Consider the following 25081-nt stretch of genomic DNA (forward strand, 5'->3'; position numbering starts at 1 on the left):
TTTTTTTATGTTACTGTTTATCACTTAATGCACTTGGAAATGGGTTTTTTTTAATGCCTCGCCCGCGCGCCGAAATTTGCGTGTATGTGCATTTGTTTGTGAACATGACACGATTTTATACATCTATATATATATATATATATATATATATATACGAGATTGAGGCTACTTCACAAGACCCAAAAGGTTGTGGATGAAGCGATGGATGGATGCCAATGCCAATTTGCATACATGTACATGTTACAGGAGTAATGTATGCACTTGATTACACTCAGCCCATGGAAATACGCATACATAGCATAACACGTACCTTGATGCGGCCCCGAAGCTATCTCCCTTTTCCCTCTCTTTTGGTCTTACTCACTTGGTCTTGCTCTCTCTCACCGTTTATCTGACCCATGACTTTTTTTTTTAAACACAAGTACAAGTACACACAGACACAGACACAGACACTGGCACCGGCACCGGCACCAACACGAACAACTGCCTTGACAAGTGACAGACAGCGCCGCGTCCCCCCCGCCCCGCCCATTCGACAACGGCGAGCGCCGGGCTTCTAGACCTTTTTGTTGCGGTGGGGAACAAGACAAAAAGAACAGGTGTGTGGATTTTTTGGGGGGGGGGGGGGGGCAAACGGGGCCAAAGAGCGGCGCGCGCGCACCATCAGCTTTCCAATCCAAACCCAAACCCGGCTTGGTTAGCTCTCTTTTTTCCCGCTCTCTCTGCTCTTTCTCTTTCCATTTCTCTTGTCTTTCTCGTCTTTCTCCATCTTCACCGGCGCGTCTGAGCGCCTAGCTCACGTGAGCCCCGTTTTTTTTTCTTTCTCTCTTCCCGCTCGTAACTCTTGTTCTGCCGCGCGCGCGCGTGAGAAAGAGAGAAGACTTTCCTGTTTCGGATGCGGGTTCCCACCCCCTGATACGCGGGGAAACGGGGCATGTTGTCTCTGTCGGTCGGTCGGTTTGGTTTGTTCATTTGCTGGTCAGGTCACACTGGCACGGGGATTGTTATCAGCCCCCAAATCGGGTTGCGGAGAAGCACAAGAGATGACAAAGTTGCGTCTGGCTCGAGTCAGGGAGAGAGATGTTGGTTTGGGAGGGGGGAAGGGGGGGTGGTAGCGACTTGGATGATAGCGGAAGTCTTCCCTCTTCCCCCTCCCCTCTCTTCCCACACCCCCCTCTCATTCCTTCGTTACAGTTACTTTGAAGCGGGCGCGCCGCCGCGCCGCACGTGTACGTGTGTGTGCATGTAGTATGTGTGTATGGTGTGGTGTGGTGTGTGGTGTGTTTTCCTCCCCGCCCTCCCCCAGCATTCTCACCGCTACTTTGACGGTGCGATGATGGGCTTCCGACGTCAGGTTTCTGCTTAGTGGCTCCGATCGATGCTCGAGTTGCGTTGCATAATGTACGTACTTGCGTAAGTACGTATGTGGTAAAAACTTTGTTTGTTTTGCTCACCTGGGTTACGTGGGTGGAGGTGGATGCTTGGGATGTGTGCATGCGTTTTTTTTTCCTCGCTATTCATGCATGCATGTCTATCTCTCCATCCTTCTCTCTCTATCTCTCTGTGATCTCGCTTAGGTGTACTTTGTCCTGGCTTGCGAGTATGTAGGGGTGGAGCCTGTACAACCAGGTATGCCCCCGATCCATCCATCCAGTTTACTAGTGCTAGTCTACACACATGATACTTACTCAAATCACTCCATGATATGAGATGAAATGATGAAGAGAAATCCCCAGGCAACCAGCGAAACCAAACCAAACCAATCAGCAAAAATAAAAGAAAAAGTGCAAGGGAAAAAAAAGGAAAAAAAACATGGATGGCGCGGGATCGGGACCAAAGTGCCGGTTTCGTTGACGGCACTTGACATATTCCCCCTCCCCCATGGGATCCTTTTGGTTGTTTTGCCGATCAAAAACCTGGTTTGGTTTCCTACAGTCCATCTGACATGGTAGTGTAGATGCGACAACTGGTGTGTTTGACGGACGAAGGGGGGGGAGGCTATGCGGCACGTAGCGGATATGCAATGATAGCCCTGTCTGTTAGTTACTACCACAACCACCGACGACGACGACGTCGACGTCGACGGCCCTTGCGCATCGCGATAAACAGGGACCATGTAACTCTGTAACCCCAAGGCCCGCAGCCAACGGAAAAAAGAGTTTATTGATTTTCGTTGAGACCATGGGGTACATTACTCCGCGCGGTTTACGGGGGGGGCGCACGCGTGCAGCCGGGCAATTACTTAGTCGCAGCCATCATTCATCGTCGATGATGGCGAAACTCATCGTGTGCAAGGAAAACGGTCCGAAGACCGACGACGCGGTCGGAATCGCTATGCATGCTGCATGTTTGGCTTCTTACCGAGCCTCGCTATCTCAGTCTCACGCCCACGTCTAGAACAATGCGTCTCGAATTTGTCATACAGAAGAAAAAAATACACATTCCCATGGACAAGGATGTTCCTAGATGCAGAACCCAAAAAACCATAACAGTCATCCGCGCTTCTCTCTGCTCTTGCTCAGCCCCCAGAACCGTTCACTAGCCAATTCGCCCAACTACCGTGGTTTTAGGTAAGCCCTCCCGTCTACGGATCCTTACACGGACATCTTGTCTTGGGACCTTGATGCTTGCTGCGTCCATGGGTGTTGGGAGTGCCCATTTCGCGTCTTTTCTCTTCGCATTGTCTCGCGCCCGGTTGGCTTCTTGCCTGGCGGCTTTTTCCTCGCCGGTCAGCGCTGCGGCGCCAATTGACGCTTCATTCCCTGCTTCTTGCATCTGCTCCAGGAAGGTTTTCTGGGGTGCCGGCGTGATTTCCCATAGCTGCGTGATGCCTGCAATAAGAGGTATGAGAAGTGCCGTCTTGTACGATTCTGAAACATCGTTTGGCGCCACGACGGACGATGGTACCCGTGTGGTCGTGAAGCGGTCGGCTTTGTATGTGTCTGGAGCGGGATGCGATGCCGCCGAGGAATTGATCATAGCTTGAGACAGGCCAATGTCAATGTACGATCCTGCTTCCAAGACCCATTGCTCTTCTTTTCCAGGCCGTGTGATGTCTTCCTCAGCCAAGGTTATCGGATGCTTTATCTTGTATGTGCTGGCGGAGCAGCTATACAAACGTCGAGCCTCGTTGACACATGAGCGAAGGTAAGGTAGGAATGTCGCTGTGAGAACCGCAGTGGCTGGCCCAAAGCGTATCTCTGGTGGTGCCGGGAACGACGGATGTATTGACGGTGGTTGATAAGCCTGAGCCCACGTCTTGGTTTCTTCCTTGACCTTCTGAAGCGGCGACTCTTGTGCAGTTGATGAGTATATATGCAACAGCGTCCAAAATACAAGCGGCACGACTTCGGAAACAACATCATGTACAAGGTGGAGGGCGATTGAGGCTCTCAGTTCCATTGGTAGCTCATGCTTGGAGAACAGTTCATTCAGTTTCATCAAAGGCGTAACTGTATCGGCATCTGTGTCTTCATCGCCGCTCACACTCTCATCATCAGCCGGTACCCTCTTCACCGGTGGATTCGTCAAGTCTCCAAAGTGCTTTGCAAAATTTCGTATCAATCGCTTTTGAGCCAGAGCCGACGTCGGCAAGCCCTTTATAGGTGACAACCGCGGCAGTCCGAGAGCAAGCGCCCAAAACCGTTCGTTCAAAGAAGCCAAGTCGGTAGGAAGCAGTTGATAGGATTCGGTGAACTGAGTGCCGACGATTGGTGGTAGAATGGCGTTGCAACAGAACTCGTTGATAAGCGTAAACAAATCGCACTCGACCTCTGATGTACCATCTGTGAGTTCCAAGTTCGAGACGCGTTCCCATTGCATCTGGTCGACAATGGATGTGTTGAAAGTGATGAAGTCCGGAAGAGACTCAGATATGATGCGCAGCGATGTTTGGACAAGAGTCTCCTTAGTCGAACCGCCGTATATGTCCGTTTCAACGACCTTGGTGATTTCCGGTATGAGTTCGAGATAGTGGCTCTTCATTTCCGATGGCATCTTGAATGCATTTTGAAGGATAGCAGGTAGGTTGTTGTCGGGCGCCTCCAGGTTCTTCCAGTTCTTGTACATTTGGCTGAGCAGAGAGTCTGATAGCAGGATATTGTGCTTGGATCCTACTGCCTTGTACGCAATCAGACTTGTTGTGGAAGTCTCTCTGGTAACCATCAGACTGATGTTCTATAGTAAAAAAAAAACTCCCCCAAACTCACCTGACTCCCCTTAACCACTCCTCACCACCGAACGCAATACTCCAGAAGTTCCTGAACCCTGGGATCCAGTATGGCAGCGGTTGTACCCGTCTCTTCCCATCTTTGCTCGTGACTGTTTTACTTGGAGCCGAAAAAAACCTTGTTGGCAGCAGGACGAAAACGGCTGAGATTGCAAATTGCGGCAGAAGATCGAACCAGGAAAAGTCTTCAGGTATGAGTGATTCGAGCGTGTGCAAGAAGCCAAAGTACCAGGCGATGGCAAGTGTAAAGGGACTGAAGAGTGTGAGGTAGCATAGTGGCAGAAACAACGCCCTTATTATGCTGTTGGAGGCGTGCACCGCCAGGAACAGAGTCCTGAGGGAAGCCATTTTGGCGGTGACGAGGCGTCAGTGTCCCGCGTCGTCTTCGGCGAGGAGGAATGGAAAATGGAAAATGCCCCGCCTTGCGAAGGCGGTCGTGGGGATCAGCTGCAGACGGTTTGTCGGTGTCGTGAGGGAAGCCGGAGGGATCGAATGACGGCACAGCTCAGCTCCAAGCCATGAGGCTCTTTGCTTCGGCGATTATACGTGCGTCGAGGCTGCAAAGCAGGTGTTTGTGACGGCGAGAGCCGTTATGCAGGTACTTGGCAGGTGTGATTGATGCGGCTGAGAGGGATGGTTTGTAGGTCACGGTAGCATTGGAGGCACCGCCAACCGTTGCATCCCTGCTCAGCTCGCTTACAGCAGGTAAGAAGCTAAACATAGGACCCCTCAGCCCTATCACCGCCATCTTTGCAGGCCCGAATTTGCATCCTGACCGTAGTGAGAGAAGCGCTGCTCTTAATTTGTACGTACCTGCATGGCAGACATGTTGTAGTGCATTTTGGACGACTGCGCCTCTTGCCAAGGCCAGGCTAATGTTGCCCGTTGTTCAGCCCTACAATCGACTGCGCCCTTTGCATGTGGGTACTTTTTTGCTAATTCCGCCTTTTACAGTCATATCGCAATTGTCAAGACGCTGCTCCATAATCAGCGGAATAAAAGAGTTTTGGTAGGTATATATCAATGTGTAAAATTGCGACTTTCAATGACAGCTGCTCACATCCCGCACAGTGAAAAAAGCTTGCTCCAAGTGACCCTGTCGATAAGGAAAAAAGAGATACTGTCCAATTGAAAAGGTGGAAGAAAAAAATTCAAAATGGCTTCACCCTCAGTCCCTGCACACCTCAACTTCATAACGGGCAACAAGAACAAGCTTGCCGAAGTCCAAGCCATTCTCGCCGGCGTCATTGAGCTACGAAGTCAGAATGTGGACCTGGTCGAGATCCAAGGCACCGTCGAAGAGGTCACCAAAGACAAGGCGCGAAGAGCTGCCGAAGCTGTAAGTTGAGCTGTTATTTTTCATATCGCCTTTTTTTTAGGATTGGAAGGCAATATGGTCAAGATGGGAGAAGACGTAGAGTGTGTTTGAGAAAGAGAAGGAGGGAGAAAAGATGTGTTGAAAGCACTGTTACATTGATTCTACTACACACTAATATCACGCACAGGTCCAAGGCCCCGTCCTCGTCGAAGACACATGTCTCTGCTTCAAAGCCATGAACGACCTCCCAGGCCCATACATGTATGTTTCCCTCTCTCCCTCCCTGCTCTTACATCGCTCCCTAACACACCCTGCTTTTCCTTAGCAAATGGTTCATGCAGTCCCTCGGCGCACCCAACATGCACAAGCTCCTTGCGGGCTTCGACGACAAGTCGGCCCAGGCAGTCTGCACATTCGGGTACTGCGAGGGCCCCGGCCACGAGGCGATTCTCTTCCAAGGACGCACCGACGGAAAGCTAGTGGAGAGTCGGGGGTCTACTGTTTTCGGTAAGTTGGATTTAATCTCTCCTTGCCAGCGCAGAGTCTTGGATTCCATGCCATCACTCTGGAAATGCATCTCTGGTGCACTATGTTTTCGTGTGTAGAATTACAAAATAGCGGATACTAACAATTCCAATTTCCAGGCTGGGATTCATGCTTCGAATATCAAGGTCAGACGTATGCCGAGATGGACAAGAGCGAGAAGAACAAAATCAGCCATCGGGCAAAGGCTCTGGAGAAACTCAAGGAGTGGCTGGCCAGCAAGGTGGAATCATCGTAGAAGGACTAGCAATCCGTTCCAAAAGACGCGAAAATACATACCCCAGAGACATAGAGCAAAGAAAGCAAAAGATGATTGAATCTCATAACTTCATTACATTGGTATCATACATAGTCCTCATAGAGGTACTCTTTCCCCCCGCAAAACCCCCTGCACACATTGCCTACTCATCCTCCTCGTCGCCCTCTCCCTCCCTATCCTTCTTCCACTGCTCCACCCACCTCTCACAGCGCTCCAAATTCGCCTCTACATCGCCCGTCCTATCACTCCTCAACTCAATCACGATTTCCTCCTTGTAGCTCTCGCGCGCCTCATCCAGCAACACCTGCATAATCTCGCTGTCCATGTTTTCCTCGAGCTTCTTGCCCTTGTAGCCGCGCGCCGTCAGCCGGTCGTACAGCACCGACGAGTCGCAGCGCAGCACAATGACGAGGTCGATCCAGCGCTCGGGGAACAGGTCGCATGCGTGCCAGTCGAGGATGTAGCCGCCGGTGCTGTGCAGTGGGAGCGCTTCGAGGTAGTCGAGGAGCTAGAAATAGTTAAATACAGCGTTAGAACTAAGTACAAACGAAATAAAGGTAGGCTAGCTTTTGCAATGTTACGTACCTTGTCTTCGTCTACAATCCAACTTCCTGTCTCCTCGTCTTTGCCCTCGTGGAACCCCTCGTCTTTCACAATCGCGTTTACAGATAGGTGCTTTAGGCCTGTCGCTTGCGCTAATTGCTCTGCATGCGTCGTCTTTCCTACACCGGGTGTGCCTGTAATAACGATATTTGGGCTTTTTCGCGCCATGGTTTTTTTTAGGGTTTGGCTGATATGTAGCTGTTACTTTGAATTTTAGGCCTGTTTTTTTTTGCTGTAACTTTCCAAGTGACTCCACAGATAGTAAACGGTAGGAATCCAGGTAGAATAACGTATTGTGGCGGCGTCAAGTTGTTGCTATGTGAGCAGGCTCGTCGCATCCAGAATTATTTTTCCCAAAAACTCCTGCCGAACTTCTCCCGGCTGCTGAGCGCCCCACCACTACCCCGCGCCACCAACCATGATGGGCTCAGGTCCCAAGAAGCAGAAGCAGAAGCACGCAGACGCATGCACATGTAAGCTCAAGTCCCAGTGTGCCTGCAGCTAGCGGTCCAACAGAAACAAGCAGGGTCCTTAGACTTGTTGAATATCCCACGCTTATCCGATAACCCCATCTTCCGAGACAGCGACCGACGGCATTCGTATCCTTTATCTTTTGCCGACATTCACTCGGATACGCCAACGCCACAAACCCGGCATTTGCTTGCGCACACGGTCCGACTATGGGGCTCCAAACTTTTCTTTCATTTACACATGACACACCCTCCAGACTAATTACGCCATTCTACAGCCATGGTGAAACATCAAACACCCTACAAGCCCAAGGAAAATACATGCAGCTGAACCCCCCACCTAGACAACGCCGTTTATGCTAAGCGATCGTTGGTTGTGGGCCATGAACCTGTTGGAGGGGAATGTGTAAAAAAGACGGGAGGTCTGACATAGTTCGTGACATGGCTAGTTCGTGGTATCCCCATTCAACCATTGCCCCTGCGCTTTCTTGATGCAAGTATTACGCCAGGTAAGAAGTCATGGAAAAAAAAGGTGTCGGATATAGAGATTCGTGGAAACGTCGTGGCAAGCTGAGATCAGTATGGACCCACGCTGTAGCAGCCCAACATGAACATTCCGCTCAGAATTGCTCGGAGAGGATGATTACTCGTTGTAATGTGAGTGATGATCCAGACCAAGTGCATTTAGCTCTGCTTGCACTCAGCAGCCTCCTGCTTGGGTTTTGTGCCGTCGTTCTGTGAGCGTGTTAGCCGTGTGTAGCAAGAAAAAAAACAGTGGCTGTCTCCGAAGCTTACCTCGTCGTCAGACTCCTCTTCCTCCTCGCGGTCATCGCTGAGCTCGTCCTCATCCTCGTCGTCCTCGTCCTCAAACTCGCCCTCGTCAAAGTCCTCAATGTTCTCGTACTGGAGGGCTTCGCCGGTGAACCAGTCAATAGCACGGGGAATGAGCTTCTCCTTGATGTCCTCGCCGAGCTGGTAGTCGAGCTCGAGACGCTCCTCAATGTCCGAGGTGGCGTCATCGTCGTCCTGCGGGGGCTTGGGTGGGTCGAAGAAGTTGAAGAACGACTCTGTAGGCACCGTCTTCTTAAGAAGATGGATGCCGTATCCGCCCCGTAAGTACTCTCGTCGCTGCCACCAAGCCCACAGATGCAAATTTTGGATGCTCCCCTCCCCTCCCCCCCCCCCTCCAAAAAAACACAATCCCAACACGCACCCGCACCATGGATGTACTGCAGTCTAACGTCCGCCCGACCAGCACCCCCCAAAACACGCCTGCAAACGCCGCCCCGATATCGTCGCGCGCCCAGCAGCCCGGCGTCGGCACCATCAAAGAAGGTACGTGGCTGCGAGAGAGGGTAGAAAAACCCTGTTTGTGCCTGTTTGGTGTTGCTGCTCCTGCCCCTCCAACCCCGCCCTGCCTCGCTGTGTGTCGCACGCCTTGACCGCTAATCCGTCGTTTTTTTCGCTGCAGAGGACATGGAGCGCACTGCCGCCGGCCTGTTTGCTGCCAACCCCGCCCTCGTCGCCATGATGCAGAACAAGCTGGGCTCGCTCGTCGGCCGCTCGAGCGGCTACATTGAGTCGCTGCCGGCCTCGGTCCGCCGCCGCGTGGCCGGCCTCAAGGGCGTCCAGAAGGAGCACTCCAAGCTCGAGGCTGAGTTCCAGGAGGAGGTGCTGCAGCTCGAGAAGAAGTACTTTGCCAAGTTCACACCGCTGTACGAGATGCGCCAGAAGATTGTCAACGGCGCCGAGGAGCCCTCAGAAGAGCAGGTCAAGATTGGCGAGCAGCAGGACGAGGATGACGACGACGAGGACCAGCCCGAGGCGGAGCTCAACAAGGACGAGGGCAAGGACGTCAAGGGCATTCCCGAGTTCTGGCTGAGCGCCATGAAGAACCAGATCTCGCTCGCCGAGATGATCACAGACCGCGACGAGGCTGCGCTGCAGCACCTGACCGACATCCGCATGGAGTACCTCGACCGCCCGGGCTTCCGCCTCATCTTCGAATTCGAGGAGAACGAGTTCTTCACCAACAAGACCATCACCAAGACGTACTACTACCAGGAGGAGAACGGCTACGGTGGCGACTTCATCTACGACCACGCCGAGGGCGACAAGATTGACTGGAAGGCCGGCAAGGACCTGACTGTCCGCGTGGAGAGCAAGAAGCAGAGGAACAAGAGTGAGTTTTCTTTGCTTGCCACCGCACAATGGCCTGCTAACACAAAATTTTTGCAGACACCAAGCAGACACGCGTTGTTATTGCGGATCGGCTCAGACATCTTGGCGAATGAGTGCGGCGAAGGGCAAGGTGGCGGGCGAGGGTGTTGAGGTCTGGGTGGAAATTCGGCGGGTTGAGTCGACGACAGCCGCTTACGACTAGCGTGCTTGGGGCTTGGGGCTTGGGGCTTGGGCGGCTTTGGCTGTTGCTGGAGCAGGAGCCGGGCAGGCGGACGAGAGGCGCGGGCGACGGGCTGTCAAGGAGACTCTGCACTGCTGCTGCTGCTGCTGCAAATTCGGGCGGGCGGGAGCTGGTCGCGCGCAGCAAATGTGCCGGCCGCCGTCTCTTTGTTATTTGTACGCTGACCGTCTTTTCACCCTCGCTGGCGTGGCACGGCACGTGTGGCCATTGAACAATGAACCACCACCCTCGCGCATACGCAGCGACTCATCCACCCATCCGCCCATCCACCCCTCCACCCCTCGAGCCATGGCCGACCTTGCCCGCCGCGACGGGGAGCTGCCATCCAGCTCGCTGGCCATCGTCTCCAGCCATTGGCTGCTGGGTCTTTTTTTTTCTCGCCGCTCCGGTACACCTGGAGCTCAAAATATTCCTGCACCCACCGCACAACCTGCCCGCCGTGCTTCATCCACGGCGCCATCATCACTGCGCCTGCAGCTGCTAACACCACCATTGCCGGCATCGCCATCGTCATCATAATCAGCATAATAATCACCATAACCAGCATCATCATCATAGCCAGTTCACCACGGTTGATTCAATCGGTACAAGACCCTCTACGCTCCCGCTGCCCGCCAGCGTACCACCACGAGCCACCTTTTACCCTTCTAGAACAAAGCGGGTCACCAGAAAACTTTAGCAAAATCTCGCACCCTAGGCCCAATGCCGCCAAGTGCTGCTGCCACGGTGAGCATGCCGCTGCTGTCAGCACCCATTTGCCTTTGCCTGTCGTACTAGCCGCGGGGCTCTCGTCTCGAGTGTAGATCGGATAGCCCGCCGATTCACACCATGGCCGATCCCGACACCCTACACCACATATCAAGGTACCTGCGAGTCCCCCCCCCCCACCAGCCACCCAATGCACATGCTGCTGAGATTCACCGCTCCTGAGTGCGCGCGGCAGTCAAGCTGCATGCCGGTACTTGCACAAGAGAATCAAATTATCATTTCCTGACCCACCACGCCTTTACAATCTCAGTCTCCGCGTAGCTAATGCAGCAATACATGCCGTCCATGCGCCTATAAACCAGCAAACAGCAATTGCATTGGGCCCATCCGTGCTGGGATGCGTTGCGGGCGGCCCTTGGCCCAATTCGGCAGTCTTGCCAGGCTCCAAGATGGAGAAGATGACGAATGATATGCCCGTCGCCACAAACTGCGGGAGTGTGGTAAATAGGTTCATGATGCCCAGGTATTGGCCTGAGCTGGCTCCTCCGCTGGATCCACTGCCAGCCTTTGCCTTTTCCATGTTGTCGAGATCGAGCGAAGCGCGCTTTGGGTGCGTCGAGTGCGAAGTCGCCCTGTTCAGTCGGTTGATTTCTACACCAAGAAGTGCAAACGGCGCCCACGAAGCCACGGCCCACGAACTTGGTTACGTTAGCTCACAGTCATTGCACCATGGCAAGGGAAGGGGTGGTTTGCTTACACCCCACACGAAGCAATCATGATAGTCGCGGACCTCAGACTCCTCACAAAAGGCGCCATCATCATATTGCCCGCAAAGATGCAGTGTGCAGTCATCCACGCTGTTAGCAGACTTGGTTTATACTTTGCCCATCCACTTCCGCCCGACTTGCCGGCTGGTGGACGCGAGAAGCCAGGGTCCTTTTCATCTTCCTCTGGGCTTCTGACAAAGAAGGGCAGCAGGACAGACATTACGAAGGTGATGATAGAAAAGGAAATGAGAGCCATGGACCCAATGCGCCCCATCTTGCCCGTCAGGTCGCCGCCTGCCTTGACGCTGGGCGGTGCGTCGTATCTCAGATACGTCTCACTTAAAAACGTGGACGAGTAGAACATGAAGAAAAACCACCCTGGCCGACGGTTAGCTTCTGCTGGACAGAATTCGATGCAATACAACGTACCAATCCACGCCCAGAATTGCACCGTGCAAATGGCCTGTATACGGCCTGGCAGGTTCAGCGCAGTATGCGCAATGGTACCGAGCACCTGCTTGATATTCAAGCCCTGGCCCTCAGCCGACCCATCGCTGATCAGCACTCTCTCCGTAACCGCCCAGCTGGTTGTTCCGACGGCAAGACAAAGCATCAACGCGGCGACACTGGTCAGCTGCTTGAACTGCGTATCGCCCAGCCCGAGACCAAATATACTCCTCAAGTCGACCGCCCCCGCCGCATACCCACACAAGTTACCCACTGCGACCATCCTACTCGCCCAACTACCGCCCATCTGCTGCTTCTCCATTGGCAGTGTATCCACCACCAGGCCTCTGCAACTCCCCTGCACCGCATTGATAGCAAAGTCTATGCCGTATATACTGAACACGGCCAGGTATATGGTTGCGCTCTTGGCCGCCGCCTCGTCGGCAACAAAGTACCGCACCACCTCTTTTGTCCGCCCCAGCAACAGCAAGAACATGGCCACCAGTATTGTCCCGAAAAACATAAACGGGCGGCGGCGGCCCCAGCGCGAGGTAGATCGATCGGCGATGACGCCGACAATGGGCTGCATGATGAGGCCAGACAAGGGGCCTGCGACCCATACGAGCGAGATTTGCGACTTTGTGAGGCCGAGTTCGAGGAGGTACGGCGTGCAATACGTCATTTCTACGTTCCATGTGAATCTATATGCGTATTGCTGTTAGCGTCGGTTTCTCCTTGGGGATACACTCAGAGAGAGAGGCATACTGGACCCCGATGAGGGATGCCGTCAGCAACCCCATACGTATGCCGTCAGTCGAGCCCTTGACTGACGGTGTGCCCTGCCATTGCGTAACAGATGGCATCTTCTCTTTCTCTTCACCGTATCCAGTAAATTCCTGACCTTTGGTCAAGGAAAGCAGAAGAAGAAGAAGAAGCAAAAAAAGGAGAGTAAGTAATATGTGAGAAAAGGGCTGCGTGCGGCAAAGGATGCGTAGCCGCGGTCGCGTGGTGCGCGTTACGTTGCCGTTGCGGGTCCCGAAGCTCTATGGAAACGTGCACAGGTGCATTGGGCCTTGGTCTGTCGTATCGTGTCGTGTCGTATCGCGAATCCGGATCCTGTGACTGGTAGGCGTTTTTTGTTTCGGCCGCGACCTGAGTAAGTCGACGACGCGAGTACAGAAACAAGACGGGGGAGTAAGTAGTAGTAGTAGCAGCAGCAGCAGCAAGCAAGCAAGTGGTACTTAGCGAAGACCAAAAGCGACCAAAAAAAAGTGAACAGACGAGATGAATCCCCGCAATCGCCTATCTCTCTCTCACGTTTCTTTTTCTTTGCTTCTCCCCCTTCTATTTTCTCTTCCCCTTTATCTCTCTTCCCTCTCACTCACGCAGGGCGCACACCCCAGCGTCCGGCGTGTTCCGCAAACACCCCTCCCCAAAGAGAGAGAGAGAGAGAGAGTGTGTGTGTGTGTGTGGAAAAGGCGGAAGCGATAGCAAGCCTAGGTACTTACTCAATCGACCGGGGCAGATGATACGTATGTATGTATGCAAGTAAACCAAATCAACGAACAAAGAACACACCACCACCACCACCACCACCAACAACAACAATAAACAAGCAGCAACCTAAAATGTATAATCACCAACCCACCAAAAAAAAAGGAGGGCGGACGATGATAATAATTAGAGATGAGTGAAGAAAAAAGGGTCCCTTCCACAAAAGAGAAAAAATAATAATTAAATATATAAAAGGCCAACCTGGGGCCAACGTCAGCAGAAAGAAAAAAACTGCCAGCATCCCCCCCTCCCCCTTCCCCCCTTCCAAGCCTAAGTAAGACTAAGCCGACAGTCCGACGCGACGCGACCACAACACACACACACACATCACACGCACGTATACACTTGGCCATGTGTTTTCGCTTGTCATCAATCACTTTTAAACCCAAGAAGGTGGGTTTTTAAAAAGAAAAAAAAGGAAAGGAAAGGAAATAAGCGGGGATTGTGCGTGTGCATGTGTGTGTGGAAGGGGTCGGGGGAACGGGGGAGACGGACGGCGTTTCCCCCCCGTATGTGTGTGTGTGTGTGTGTGTGTGTGTGTGTGTGCGTGGGGACATACGTAAGTTTATGCGCGCGGGTGCGCGGATGCGCGGCAATTGTGGTAGATTAAAAGGAGAGAGAAAAAAAAAGGGGCGGGAATGGGACGGATGGAAGTTAGGCTGGGGGTAATTTACAGTAAAGTAGCTGTATTAGTATTTGTTGGGTGTGGGTTGTTTATTTTGCGCTTTTACTTTTTTACTTTCTTTCTGGGTAGACTGAGATTGGGGGAGTTGATTATAAGTAATTGGGTTGGGTTGGGTTGGGTTTGGATTGAATGTCTGGTTGGTTGGTTGGTTGATGCGGTTTGCCGTGCGCGAGAGTCTGTGTACAAGTAGCTAAGTAAGTATGTATGTACTTACTTCTGGTGCGGATAAGATATGTAGGAATACTTGCATTGCATACACACAGCGCAATGCACACCAACACACACACCGACACAACACGATTGAAATCCCTCTCCGGAACGGTGCATCATAGACGGTAGAAAGTAAACGCTACGCTGCGATGCAATCAATCCACACCAGTCTAATTCTCCACGAGAGAAAAAAACCACCCCTTTGTATTCCCCCACGCCCCTCAACCTGCCGCCCCTCTTCCACCTCTTCCCACACACAGACTCTCTGCGCGCACCGTATGCATTCCCTCTATTACTATTTCCCGCCCTGATCACATACATTAGCCGCGAGGACACCGCATCAGCCCCATACAAACGTGTCGTTGATTTGCGTGCATCTCGGCGGAATCCTCCATCCTCAGCATCTGACGTCTAAAATGGAAATGAGTGGCGTGTTCTCGCGCCTGAAAAGGACGAAGAAAAAAAAAGAAGAAAAAAAAAGAAGAAGAAGAAGAAGAAGAAGAGAGACAAGGGTCGGTTTACTTGCATGCACAGCTATTCATCCACCACCACCACCACCACCTATTGCATCGCGCCGTTAGCCTCTCACTGGAAATATGTATTTGATTCAGATAGATGAGATGAGTATTTCGTACAGGAAATCTGCCTACGTAATATGTTCACAGCTTTCTTTTTTGTTGTTGTTGTTGTTGTTGTTAGCAATGTATACATGTGTTCCTCGCTGTACTGTATCTGTTCCATTCACCCATTCTTCACCGCCCTACACACACACACACATACATACACACATACACACATATATGCACAAATCCACAGACAAAGTAAATTCTATGCACTGTTTTATGCACCCACTCAGCTGCTTACATGCTCACTCAGCGTTAAGCTTGGGAACAAGAACAAGAAAAACGTGTGTGTGGGTAGGATAGAGCATGGGTGGATGTATGTTCTAGTTTCTACTTACTTACATACATACGTACGTACGTACGTGTGACTTAGCGTGTATGTGTATGTGTATATATGTCGTTGATTTAAGCGAAGAAGGAAGATCAAAGAGGAGAGGACAGGGAACAAAGAAGAGAGGCAGAGGAGAGAGAGAGAGGAGAGAGGAGAGGCAAGATCTAACATGAACCAACGACATCTAAGTGATGAAAAACAACATCAACACTACTACCACCAGTACCAGTACCAGTACCAGCAACAAGAACAAGTACAAGAACAACAAGAACAAAACACACAATCTAGCATATTACAAAAACTGAAAAAAAAACCCCAAGAGTGTAAAATTTGCTATTAAATAAAAACAACAACACCACCACCACCACCACCCACACGCCCAACCACACGCCCCCAAACATAAAGGAATTAAAAACAAAAAGAGAGTTTAGATAGGTAGATAGGTACTTAAGATGGGGGGGAGGGGGGGAGAAGAGAAAGAAGATGTTAAAAAGAAATAGAATAAAATAAACAATAACTTTCGTCATCATGACATAACAACCACAACCGATTCTGCCATCAACACTACCACTACCAAACTCCCTCTTCCTCCCTCCTCCTCCTCCTCCTCTTTTTAATCTCCACAACTGTTCATGTATATATGTATGTATCGTATCGCCCCCCCCTTTCTCTCTCTTTCTCTCTCTCTCTCTTAACTTTCTCTCTCTCCTAACTCTCCCCCATTTTCGCCCAACAAAAAAAGGCCCAGCCTAGACAGTCAGAGACGAGGAAGGAGGGGAACAAGGTTACAACTACAAAACATTGGAGGAGAATGATCAGAAGAAAGAAAGAAAGAAAAAGAAAAGAAAAAAAACGGGGCAATAAAGAAAAAAAAGAGAGGGCGGCTGGCTTTCTTTCAATGCTTTCGTCGTCTCGGGTCATGTCTAAATGCCAAATTTGCGCTCACAAAGATAATGCTCTCAACTTCATGCCTCAATGCCTTCCTCAATCGTTGCGTGTCCGTTCATTCCGCCGTTCATGCCCATGCCGCCAGTCAGGGCGTGCATGGCATCGCCGTTGGATTGGCCAGGTGGCATGTCATCGTCAAACTCGAGCTTTTCTTGCTGCGCAATGGCTTGTTGTGAGACAATCTCAGCAAGGCGCTTCAAGCGGGGTGTTTGCAGCCCTGTCAATCGTTAGATGTGTTTTGTAACAGCCAAGGTTAAGCAACTTACATGATGGCGTGTATGTCTCAAGGGCAGTGATTACTCTTGGCTCCGCAATCTCGTATGGGCCACTGTCCTCCATGTCGACTGCGGTAAGCAGCAAGACATCGCTCTTCTCCGTCACGCGAGAGGCAACAGCCTTCATGATCTCGCCGTTGATGGGCTGCTCGTAATCAGCAACCAGGTACTGGTTCAGCAGCTTCTGGATTTGGTTGGGGCTCAGCATCCAGCAAATATCTTGGATAATCTCAATGTCGTTCAAAGTAGCCTTCTTGAGCTGGAGCAGCTTGGTAGCTTGCATGAGATGCTCGAGCTGCAGAGTACCCTCTGGCATGTCATGAGACTTGCACCACTCTTCGATACGAGTGATGTTGTAGTTGATCTGGAGACCACGCTTCCACGAAAGGAAGTTGCGGCGCATGAGCAGGTCGTTGAAGGCAGTGACGCCGACTAACCTCAGCAGCTCGGTGACGCACTGTGTGATGATGGAGTCCTCCAGGTAGTATGCCTTCATGGCCTTGTACACGCTGTTGAGCAGAGTGAGGAGGTTGTCCATGCTGTAGGCAGGGGTGTTGCTGCCCTGGAGCAGCTTGCCGAGGAAACGGTTGCTCTCGTTGGTGACGAAACCGGGCAGAGACTGCGACTCAATGATGGCGGGAATGATCATCTTGTGCAGCTTCTTCTTGAGCACCTTCATCCACGTGTGGTAGATGTTGAACTCAAGACTCTCCAAGTCGTGCTTGACAATCTCGAGCAGTCGGTCGTACTCGTAGTTGTCCGTCTTTTGCTGCTCGTACCAGTCTTCGGCGAGGAAGACAAACGACAACATCTCGTGCACGTTGGACAGCCAGAAGGCACCTGGGTTGATGGCATCCTCGGCATCGTGCTGCATGACCTCTTGCTGGATCGACTGCATGACGTTGGCAAGGAAGCGCTCAGACTCCTTGACGAAGCCATTGTTCCACATCTCCGATGTGACAAGGTTGATGAGGTAGGCAGGGAAGAGCACTTCCTTGTCTGTAGGAGGAGGCGTCGTGGTAGGCGAGGGGATCTTGAGGTTCTTGATCAAGCCAAGAGTGACCTCGTCGTTCAGCATGTCCTCCTCGGCAAGAATGTTCTCAAGCTCAAGCTCAACATTGTCAAGCTGAGCAAACGTTGAGCCCGAGAGGTTCTGCCTGTGGATGGTAGAGCCAGGAGCCATGGAGACTGGGCGAGGGTTGTACTGTTCGCTGAAGCGGTTGATGTCGCGCGTATCGGGTCCGGCACTGCGCCTCTTGGGCTTCTTGGACGAGACAAGCTTGATCAAGCTGCTGGGCGCGATGCTGGGAGCGTGTCCGTTGGTGATGTCCGAGGTAAGCGGGCCAGAGCGCTTCATCAACTCGACCTGCTCCTGCAGCTCCGCAAGCTGCTGGCGGAGCGACATCTTCTCCGTCTCGGTGACATTGCTCCTCCTCTTGGACAGCTCAAGGTCCTCGGTAGTCCTCTTAAGCGATGCACGGAGCTCCTTCTCCTCTTCTTGCAAGTGTCGCATTTTGGCAGTGCTCTCCTCGTAGCTGATCTGTAGCTTCTTGTACTCGTCCTCCATCTGGCTGAGCTTGGCGGCGGTAATACCAGCCTGGTTGGCCTCGGCCTGGAGTTCCTTCTGGCGGTTCTCCAGAGTGCGGCTGCGCTCCTTGTACGACTTGATCTGGCTCTCGTAGTTTTCGACTTGTGACTTGAGCGACTTGTTCTGTTCGCGCATCGTGCCCAGGTTCTGGGTAAGCTCGACGACCTTGTTTTCCAGCTTGTAGGAAATGTTCTTGAGATCGCGAGACTCGGCACGCAAGACCTTGTACTCCCTGCGGGCCTTTCGTCCTCGCCAGAGCTTCTGGACGGTAATGATTTGCTTGATCTTCTTCTTGTACTCGCGGATGTAGCGTTGTTTACGCCAGTTGCGCTGGATCATGCGAGCAGCATCGCCAAGCCTCTTATCCATGAGGTTCTTGCGGAGAAGGTAACCCTTGGCGGCAGCCTCAAACTTGATGACCGAGTTCCTGACAACGAGGAAGCGCTTGCGGTCCTTGCTGCCGCGCCACACTCTTTGGATGGTTGTCGCAGCCCTGACCTGTCTCGCCTCTTCGGTACGTTCCCTGGTCATGTAGCCCCTAGCCAACGACTGTACTGAAATTACGGCCTCGCGCATCTCGAGGTAGATGCGGCGGTAGTACTTGGCACGGAGGTTCTTCTGGATCATAACAGCCGCATCGTTGAGCCTGGCAGTACGCAGGTTCTCAAGGAACGCAAGCATACCGGCGCGGAAGAAGATCTTGGTCAGACCCATCTGGTACTTGTCGGTACCATCGTTCTTGCCAGTACCCAGAGCCTTCTTCAGAATGGCTGTGGCCATGTTGCGGATTTCCGGTGTCCAGTCAGCAGACCTGACCAACATGTAGTAACGCAGGGCGAATTCTTCATACGTCCATCGTGTAGGGTAACCAGCACAACTGATGCGGACGGTTTCGAGGACACCACAAGCTCGCAACTGACTCAGGACCATGGGTCCGTCAAACTGCCAGGCGGCCTTGGCCTCATTGGGCTTGATACAACGGATGTAGTGTACATCGGTCGAGTTGATGGTTTGCATGAGCTCGATGAGCGAAGACTTGAAGATGCCACCAAGCGTAGGCTTGCGGTTGGTAGCCACCCTGCGTCCAGCGGACACTGCGGCACCTGGCTTGGTAGTGGTGGTGCTCGCCGTCTCCTTTTCGCGGATCTGTGCGGCTGTCTCCAAGACCTCAGTCAAGAACTTGTTGCTCGAGGCCTTGAGCACCTCCATGTGCTCGTCGGGCACGGTATCTCTGTTCTTCTCAATGAAGCCGTCAGACTCATACGTGACATCGACGGCATAGTGGCAGACGGTAAAGGCCGACTTTCCGAATCGAGGCTTCTTGTAAAATTTGTGCTTGTCTCCCGAGTAGTTGTGGTGGAGCTTGGTGACAAACTGCTCGTCGGAACCCATGGGCAGCCTAGACTCTTCGTCCAAGAGCGACAGGATACCGAGCTTGCCCTCAATCAGGTCAATACATGGCTGGTTGTCGGCGAAGTCAATGAATGTCCAGTCAATCTGTTCGCGCATGTACTCTTCCTGCTCTAGCTTGAAGACGTGTGCATTGAACTCTTGCTGCAGCTTCTCGTTGGCATAGTTGATACAGAACTGCTCAAAAGAGTTCTTTGCGAAATGCTCGAAACCATAAATATCCAGAACACCAATAAAGGTGTGCGCAGAAGCGATGACCTCTTGGGTGGCAAGACTCTCGTTGGTTCGCTCAACTAGCCAGTCGAACAAACTCGAGTAGATGAACTTGGCGACGGAATCTCGGACCACGATAGCTTGTTGTTGTGTCAGGTTGGAGACAATCTTTTCTCCTCTGGTAATGAGCTGCTTCTTTACAATCCACTTGGCAAACGTGTTTGCGTCAATGCCGAGCAGTGAGCAAGCCTTGACGAGCGACGGCTCATCTGGCGCGAGGTTCGAGTCTGTCCGTGTTGCGGTGATCTTGACATCTCCCATGTGCAAGAGGGCCGCAAGCAGCCGCCAGATGCCGGCCTGTGTCTCTTCTGGAACGCCAATCTTTGTCAACGACTGCTTGGTTGCCTTGAACTCGGCCACGTCGTCCATGCCGTCAATGACGGGCGCACTACCCTGGTTGAGGTAGTTGAACTCCTCGACCGACTTCAGCGAGAGCTCCTCGCGCTCCTCGTCGGTGGCACCGAAAACGAGCTGGTAGAAGATGTGGTAGTTGCGCTCCTTAAGCGGCTGGAACACCAATCTTGAGCGCTCAAGCAGATATGTCCGAATCTTTGCACCGATAATGTCCGTCTGCTTGTTGAACATGATCTCAATGTATTTACCAAAACGCGACGAGTTGTCGTTTCGCGTCGTCTTGGCGTTACCAAAGGCCTCCATGATGGGATTGGTAGCCAGAATCTGCTCTTCCGTCTCACTCATCGAGTCGGACTTGCCTCTCCGCTTGCCCGGATTGTCGGGTGACTCTCGTGTGGCAAAGTATCGCATAATGTATTTGGCGCTGACCGTCTTTCCGGCTCCAGACTCTCCAGACACGACAATGGTCTGGTTCTTCTGGTCTCGCAACATGTCGCTGGGCGCTGTTAGTCGCTGGCAGGAGGGAGAGGAGAGGGGAGTCTTACGCAAAAGCCTCTTCAGCAATGGCGAACAGATGCGGGGCGCCATAGGATCTCTGCTTGCCGGCATAGACCTGGACCATGCCGGGGACGTATAGCGAGTCGACGCGGGCAAAGGGATTTGTGGCAATCAGGACGATGCCGGAATATGTGTAAATCTCCTTTTGCAGGTAGCGGAGCTTGATGGCCTGGAGGACTGCATCGCGGTCAGTATTCGGAAGGGGGCGGTGGCGGTGTGCAGAGAGGAGCAGGCCGTACCAGCGGGCTCGTTGAGATGGGACAGGTTGGTGAGGTCGTCGCTGGCCTCGAGCATGGCGGGGTTCATCAGGGGCGGCAGGTTGGCATCGTTGCCCGTCTGGATGGCATCCAGCGTCGTCTCGACCGACTTGGTCTGCACAGGACATGGTCAGCATCATCTTTGTCTTTTTCTCTCTGCAGTCTGTGTCTCCCCCGCTCTCTATCCGCGGGGCATGGCCGGTGGCAGTAGTAGTAGTAGTAGTGGTGGTGGTGGTGCAGCGTACCTCGCCATTTTCCAGCTTAAAGACCAGCTTCACCTTGTCCCCCGCAATCTGCTTGTCCGTCACTTCAGAGGCAACCCAGCCCTCGGTGGTGTCGGGCTGCCACGCGCGGGTGCCGATGTCGTAGATGTGAGCCATGGTGTGCGGGCGGTGCCTGGGGCGGGCGGGCGTGGCTGCGTGCGGTGGTGTCGCCCCAAGTGCAAAAGGCGGTGCGGGATCAGGGAGCCGCGTCGGGGGCGGAGGAGGGTGAGGAGGGGAGGGGGGAGGTTTGCTGTATGCTCCGCTCGCTGGGCTGCGGCCGCTGGCGTGTGTCGTGGGCGGCGTGCTCTCTCGCCGGGCGTCGTCGTCGTCGTCGTCGTCGTCTTCTTCGTCTTCGTCGTCGTCGTCGTCGTCGTCGTCAGCACAGCGCAGGTTACACAGTTGGCGGCATCGCCCAGAGGAGAGAAACGCAATGGGTGTGGTCGGGGTTATGCGAACACCTGCCAGCGGGCCTGTCGACTTTCTCTGGTTGCGCTAAACGGCCCTCTCACCGCCAACATCCCGCTTATTCGCACGAGCCACGTCGCAGGGGGGCCCAAGCCATCCTCGTCTCACAATATGCACCTCCTCGACGCTGCATGCCCAGTAAGCCTCATCCGGCCTCTCTGCATCCTCAAACACGGGCCTGCGATTCTTATTACTCGCTCTGTGCCAGTCGCGCTGCCCGCCTCCGCCGCGCCCTCTTGTGCAGTTTGCCTCTCGTCCCCAGACTCTCGGCACGCCCTGAAACGCCGTGCCTCAGGTGCGTGGCCATGTTTGACATGGCTCGTGTTCCCCATGTGGAGAGTCGTACGTGCTCCCAAACATGCTCCCGCACATCGATACTGTATCGACATAGACACACAGTCATGCCCGCTCTGTTGAACCAGCCACCCTCGAGCGCTAGCATGCCCGGCCGCCTGCACGCCATGCATATGTGCCATGTCTGTATGCAGCGTCACGTGGCCGTGGCCGCCTTTCCACGCTGCCTGCTGCCACGACGGCGACCCTGCGCTAAGCCCCATCGGGCCGTGCCATGGTACGCGTCCCATTCTCTGCCCCGATCCACGACGGTGGATCCTGTTGGTATGCCATGACAGCCGCAAACTGGCCATGACTCCTCCACCGCCCGCCACATTCATACATACATACATACATACATACATGTATGTACACCCGACTCCACCGCCAGGCACAGCACACACACACTCGAGCAAAAGGCCGCGGCTATGACCACCCAGCATAAACGGGCGACAAGACCCCTTTGTGCCCGTCGTGCAGCTGTCATCGCCAACGCGTGGTTCACGCAAGCGTCCATGTTTCACCCACGCCCTTCCGACCCAGTGCCAGTGTAACCTCCACCCGGCGAACACACGTTAACTTGGCCACCCACACCCACCCACACCCACCCACACCAACTTGTGCTGCATAACCTCGTCCCTGGGTACAGTAAACGGGCGGGAGGCAACTCTTAACGAGCCTCCAGCCAGCACAGTTGTGTACGTACCCAATCAGGAAACCCAATCACGGGAAAAAAAAAGAGAGAACCATGCACGCATTTCCAGAAGGACAAAGCAAGTAGATCCGAGAGAAGCGCAAGCCCTAAAAAAAGCAAACAGCATCATTAGCAGAAACGTTATTGCCAGGAAAAAACAAAAATAAAGGCCCCCTCCCCTCCCCTCCCAAAAAAAAGTCACCCAAGGATAGAACGGTGAAATACAAAAAAAGTAAATCCAAGAAAAGAAGGGGGGTACACCTTGCAAAGATCGAAATAAATAAATCGATATCCGGTGTACACCGATGCGTACAAAGGCTGAGGGCGAAAGGGGGAGGGGGGGGGATGGTTAATGCCGCACGCAGCCGTAGTCAGTCTTGTTCTGATAATAATAGCTCTTGTAGCCGGCCATTGTTGAACTTTGCTGTTGAAGAAAGTAGCTACTAGAATATACATGTAAAGAAAAGAAAAAAGATCCCCCAGAGACAGAGACATAGTCAAAGCTGCCCCTCCCCTTCTTTCCTTCAAACACACAGTAACTTTTTTTTGCAGCAATGTTACCCCAGCCCCCCTCACCGATTTTTTACACCCCCGCGTCTGTGATTGCTCCGCTTTTCTTAATACAAGACTCTCGTACGAATGCATGCTGTTGAATAATTAGTCACGAAATTGTAAGTAGAAAAAAAAAGTAGAGAGCACACTTACACGACAACTCCTCCAAACTCGTAAACAAGTCCTTAATCTCTCCCTCCTTGACCTCACTGATATCCGCCATGAGGTAGGCAACGTCGCCCTTTGAATCCGACATTTGCTTTTCAATGTTGTGGTGCAGCAGGATGCCGTTGACCTGTCTCAGGACACCGGGGACGTTCTTGTGGATGTAAATGACACGCATGCAGTCTGGCTGGTCGAGCGTCAGGCCGCGAAGGTTGACCTCGGGCATGTTGACGGCACCGAGCGTCGTGCCCTCGTTGACGTAGCGAACCAGCGCTGTGCTGACTTCGACACCAATGGCGCTCTGCGCTTCCTCGGTGCTGCCGCCAATGTGGGGGGTGAGGATCAGGTTCTTGAGGCCGACAAGGTCCTTGGTCCATGTGTTGAGCTCGCTCGTGAAGTAGTCGCCGTTGCCAGCCGGCTCGTTGGGGAACACGTCAATGGCTGCTCCTGCGAGCTTGCCAGACCGACTGGCCTCAATCAGCGCTGGAATGTCGACGACGGTGCCGCGAGCATTGTTGATGAGGTAGCTGCCGTCCTTCATCTTTGCGAATTGCGCCTTGCCAATGAGATTCTTGGTCTCGGGAAGCGCGGGAACGTGTAGCGAGACAAAGTCGGCTTCTGACAGGAGGTCGTCGAGAGTCGCTACTTGTCGCGCAGTTCCCAGACCCATGGTGGTCAGGACATCGTAGTAGATGACGTTCATGCCCATCGACTCGGCCAGCACACTCAGCTGCGAACCAATGTGTCCATATCCGACTATGCCCAGTGTCTTGCCTCGAATCTCCCAGCAGCCCTTGCTGACCTTGTTCCAAGTGCCATTGTGCAGTTCCATGGAGCGGTCGGCAAGCTGGCGAGCGAGCGCAATGATTTCCGAAATGACGAGCTCGGCAACGGAGCGCGAGTTGCTAAAGGGCGAGTTGAAGACGGCAATTCCCTTGCTGGCCGCAGCCTCCAGGTCGACCTGGTTCATTCCAATGCAGAAGCAGCCGATGACAATCAGGTCCTTGGCCTCGTCCAAGACCTTCTTGGTGAGTTTGGTCTTGGAGCGGATGCCAATGACCTGGACATTGCGGATCTTCTCAATCAGCTCGTCCTCTCCCAGACTGGCCTTGATTGCCTCGACCTGGTATCCCTGGTCCCGGAGGATCTGGACACCCGCCTCGTTGACATTTTCCAGCAGAAGCACCTTGATGTCCTTGGTGTCGAACGGCTTCAGCTGCTTGGCGAGCTGCTGCGCATGCGAGCGGCCATCTCTTGTGTTGAGCGACGGCGGCTGGCGAAATGTCGACGGCGGGCTGTGGAAGGGAATCGACGGGCTGGTGCTGAAGTTGAGGCTGTTGGACACGGAGCGTGAGGGCATGTTGCCGCTGCCGGCGATATCCTGGGCGGGAGTCATGGTGGGCGGGCGCACGCGGAGGTGATTGCGGAGGTTGCTCGGCGGAGAGAGGAGGGATGCGACAACTCAATCAGGTCGCACGATCCGGAGGCTCAGAGTGCTCGACTATAAATACCCCGAGGCGCTCCTTGTCGAGTAATATCGAGTCACAGGTAAAATGGCTAGCCGGGTTCCAACAGCGTCAATGAAAATAGTGGTACCGGCGGCGACTACTGTATGAGCAACAGCGACACTGACACCGACACCGACACCGACAAAAGACGCTCTCCACTTTTTTTTTCTTAGCAATCAGCCTTTGCTGGACTCGCCCATTGCGGCATGCAGTCAGATCTAATTGGTTTGAGTCAGCCCGCGTTGCTCAGACGCGTCTCAAAAATTTCTC

General features: G+C 53.1%; 9 protein-coding genes across 9 annotated transcripts; 3 read left to right on the forward strand and 6 right to left on the reverse strand.

Annotated features, from left to right (window-relative positions):
• Positions 1 to 2538: 2538 nt before the first annotated feature.
• On the reverse strand, positions 2539 to 4703 carry SETTUDRAFT_147751 (uncharacterized protein; the record flags this gene model as incomplete). Its single annotated transcript, XM_008024955.1, has 2 exons — positions 4209 to 4703; positions 2539 to 4153 (listed from the first exon to the last, which is right to left on the reverse strand). Exons 1-2 carry the CDS (start codon positions 4574 to 4576, stop codon positions 2539 to 2541), a joined length of 1983 nt encoding a protein of 660 aa, XP_008023146.1. The 5' UTR covers positions 4577 to 4703.
• Positions 4704 to 5000: 297 nt separating this feature from the next.
• Positions 5001 to 6416, forward strand: SETTUDRAFT_167856 (uncharacterized protein). Its single transcript, XM_008024956.1, has 6 exons — positions 5001 to 5033; positions 5183 to 5239; positions 5302 to 5567; positions 5734 to 5807; positions 5872 to 6053; positions 6191 to 6416. Exons 3-6 carry the CDS (start codon positions 5385 to 5387, stop codon positions 6325 to 6327), a joined length of 576 nt encoding a protein of 191 aa, XP_008023147.1. The 5' UTR covers positions 5001 to 5033; positions 5183 to 5239; positions 5302 to 5384; the 3' UTR covers positions 6328 to 6416.
• Positions 6417 to 6464: 48 nt separating this feature from the next.
• SETTUDRAFT_128006 (uncharacterized protein) lies at positions 6465 to 7172 on the reverse strand. Its single transcript, XM_008024957.1, has 2 exons — positions 6934 to 7172; positions 6465 to 6856 (listed from the first exon to the last, which is right to left on the reverse strand). Exons 1-2 carry the CDS (start codon positions 7117 to 7119, stop codon positions 6491 to 6493), a joined length of 552 nt encoding a protein of 183 aa, XP_008023148.1. The 5' UTR covers positions 7120 to 7172; the 3' UTR covers positions 6465 to 6490.
• A 933-nt stretch (positions 7173 to 8105) lies between these two features.
• Positions 8106 to 8643, reverse strand: SETTUDRAFT_26576 (uncharacterized protein; the record flags this gene model as incomplete). Its single annotated transcript, XM_008024690.1, has 3 exons — positions 8106 to 8156; positions 8217 to 8549; positions 8635 to 8643. The coding sequence occupies 3 exons, from the start codon at positions 8641 to 8643 to the stop codon at positions 8106 to 8108; spliced, it is 393 nt and encodes a 130-aa protein (XP_008022881.1).
• Positions 8642 to 9715, forward strand: SETTUDRAFT_105234 (uncharacterized protein; the record flags this gene model as incomplete). The annotated part of the gene is made up of 3 exons (XM_008024958.1): positions 8642 to 8756; positions 8893 to 9603; positions 9660 to 9715. 3 exons carry the CDS (start codon positions 8642 to 8644, stop codon positions 9713 to 9715), a joined length of 882 nt encoding a protein of 293 aa, XP_008023149.1.
• A 1134-nt stretch (positions 9716 to 10849) lies between these two features.
• SETTUDRAFT_147756 (uncharacterized protein) lies at positions 10850 to 12874 on the reverse strand (the record flags this gene model as incomplete). The annotated part of the gene is made up of 4 exons (XM_008024959.1): positions 12531 to 12874; positions 11748 to 12466; positions 11309 to 11696; positions 10850 to 11249 (listed from the first exon to the last, which is right to left on the reverse strand). The coding sequence occupies exons 1-4, from the start codon at positions 12626 to 12628 to the stop codon at positions 10850 to 10852; spliced, it is 1605 nt and encodes a 534-aa protein (XP_008023150.1). The 5' UTR covers positions 12629 to 12874.
• Positions 12875 to 15153: 2279 nt separating this feature from the next.
• SETTUDRAFT_167857 (uncharacterized protein) lies at positions 15154 to 15542 on the forward strand. The gene has a single exon (XM_008024960.1). It carries the CDS (start codon positions 15338 to 15340, stop codon positions 15506 to 15508), a length of 171 nt encoding a protein of 56 aa, XP_008023151.1. The 5' UTR covers positions 15154 to 15337; the 3' UTR covers positions 15509 to 15542.
• A 591-nt stretch (positions 15543 to 16133) lies between these two features.
• On the reverse strand, positions 16134 to 21211 carry SETTUDRAFT_159747 (uncharacterized protein; the record flags this gene model as incomplete). The annotated part of the gene is made up of 5 exons (XM_008024961.1): positions 16134 to 16333; positions 16383 to 20512; positions 20562 to 20751; positions 20814 to 20946; positions 21077 to 21211. 5 exons carry the CDS (start codon positions 21209 to 21211, stop codon positions 16134 to 16136), a joined length of 4788 nt encoding a protein of 1595 aa, XP_008023152.1.
• Positions 21212 to 22926: 1715 nt separating this feature from the next.
• Positions 22927 to 24825, reverse strand: SETTUDRAFT_128016 (uncharacterized protein). The gene is made up of 2 exons (XM_008024962.1): positions 23292 to 24825; positions 22927 to 23232 (listed from the first exon to the last, which is right to left on the reverse strand). The coding sequence occupies exons 1-2, from the start codon at positions 24697 to 24699 to the stop codon at positions 23204 to 23206; spliced, it is 1437 nt and encodes a 478-aa protein (XP_008023153.1). The 5' UTR covers positions 24700 to 24825; the 3' UTR covers positions 22927 to 23203.
• Between the last annotated feature and the right edge of the window lie 256 nt (positions 24826 to 25081).

This window comes from Exserohilum turcica (assembly GCF_000359705.1).
Source record: "Exserohilum turcica Et28A unplaced genomic scaffold SETTUscaffold_13, whole genome shotgun sequence".
In the NCBI taxonomy this organism is placed as follows: domain Eukaryota; kingdom Fungi; phylum Ascomycota; class Dothideomycetes; order Pleosporales; family Pleosporaceae; genus Exserohilum; species Exserohilum turcicum.